This window comes from Solanum lycopersicum, chromosome 9 (genome assembly GCF_036512215.1).
Source record: "Solanum lycopersicum chromosome 9, SLM_r2.1".
In the NCBI taxonomy this organism is placed as follows: domain Eukaryota; kingdom Viridiplantae; phylum Streptophyta; class Magnoliopsida; order Solanales; family Solanaceae; genus Solanum; species Solanum lycopersicum.
In genome coordinates this window covers 31747505-31749350 of record NC_090808.1, presented here as the reverse complement: position 1 = coordinate 31749350, position 1846 = coordinate 31747505, and the positions used below count along the sequence as shown (strand labels likewise).

Here is a 1846-nt window from a genome sequence, read left to right as displayed (position 1 = left end):
ATTTGCACAATATTCAACTTAAAAATATGCTACATTTCATTTCATAAAGACTCACCATATAAAAATGCACAACATGACTCAAAATAAACCAAAAGGCAAAATTTCAAGCTTAAAGGACCAATTTCACTGTAACCTCACTGTGAAGCATTCAAAAATGCATATTTTGCAAAACTTCACCCAAAAATCAAGAAACTTCAATTCTTAGTCGTATTTATATTATTAAATTGAAAAACCTCAATTATCAAAAAGATGAGGGAAACAGGACTTTATCTCTGCCTCTGCCTCCCATGTTGCACCCTCTACTAAGTGATTCTTCCATACCACCTTTACGGAAGACACCTCTTTGTTCCTTAACTTCTTGACTTTCCTATCAAGAATTTGAACTGGAACTTCCTCAAAAGAGAGGTTATCCTTGACACTAAGAGCCTGAATAATGAGAATGGACTGGGGATCACCGATACACTTCTTCAACACAGAAACATGAAAAAATGGATGAACCAAAGCCATTTTACTAGGAAGTTTCAATTCATAGTCAACCTTACAAACCCTTTGCAAGATTTCATAGGGACCCACATAACGAGGACTCAACTTTCCTTTCTTGCAAAATCTAACCACCCCTTTCATTTTCGAAATTTCCAAATACAACTTATCACCTTTTTCAAACTCCAAATCCCTTCTCTTATGATCGGCATAAGACTTTTCCCGACTATAGGCCATTTGAAACCAGTTCCTTATGATATGAACCTTCTCTAAAGTCTTATAAATTAAATCCTAACGAAGAAGCGGAGGCTCACCCACTTCAAACAATCCAAAATGATACCTATACATCCTACCGTACAAGGTTTCATACAGAGCCATGGAAATGGATGAATGAAAACTATTATTAGAAGCAAACTCCACCAAAGGGAAATTTTCATCACAATTCCCTTTAAAGTACATAATGCCAGCTCTAAGGATATCATCAAGGGTTTGCATAGTGAGTTCCACTTGACCATCCATTTGGGGATGAAAAGAGGTACTCAACTTCACTTTAGTACCCAGCCCTCTTTGAAATGACCTCCAAAATCTAGATGTGAATCTTGCATACGAATCCGATATGATGGATGATGGAATACCATGGCCACACAGAATCTCATCTATAATTATCCTTACATAATATTTCGCCGCATAGGTAGACTTGACGGGAATAAACCGAGTAGACTTACAACCTATCCACAACCACCCATATAGAATCATATGACTTTTGAGTCCGAGCTAAACTCACTACAAAGTCCATATTGATGTCTTCCCACTTCCAAGTAGGAATTTGGATCTCTTGTAGTAAGCTACCCGGCTTCTTGTGTTCTTTCTTTACATGTTGGCAATTTGGACAGTTAGCGACAAACTCCGCTATGTCCCTTTTTAAAAATTCCCACCTATATATCTCCCTTAGGTCATGGTACATTTTTGTCAACCCCTGATGAATTGAGTAGTGAGACCCATGTGCTTCTTCTAGGATCCGATACCTCAACCATGTTGCATAAGCACACACCCTAAATACACACAGGATGCATCACAATACACAACAAACCCCTTCATATCCTCCGAGAAGGTCAACACCGGAGCGGAAGTAGAGCTATCTTTTAACAATTGGAAGCTTTTCTCACATGCCTCCGACCACTCAAACTTCTTTATCTTTTGCATCAAAATTTTCAAGGGAGATGAAATGGACACAAATCCATCCACTAACCTCCAATAATAACCTTCTAACCCCAAGAAACTCTTAATGCTGATTGGATTCAATGGTCAAGGCCAATTCTTCATCGCCTCCGTTTTCCTTGGGTCTACTTCAACTCCTTCACTAGAG

General features: G+C 38.5%; 1 protein-coding gene across 1 annotated transcript; it reads right to left on the bottom strand.

The window, feature by feature from the left end:
- Positions 1-234: 234 nt before the first annotated feature.
- Positions 235-717, bottom strand: LOC138338470 (uncharacterized). Its single transcript, XM_069289434.1, has one exon. It carries the CDS (start codon positions 715-717, stop codon positions 235-237), a length of 483 nt encoding a protein of 160 aa, XP_069145535.1.
- Between the last annotated feature and the right edge of the window lie 1129 nt (positions 718-1846).

Bases quoted from the DNA above. Each gene is read 5' to 3' on its own strand.
- LOC138338470 (XM_069289434.1), bottom strand. From the start codon at position 717: ATGGCCTATAGTCGGGAAAAGTCTTATGCCGATCATAAGAGAAGGGAT.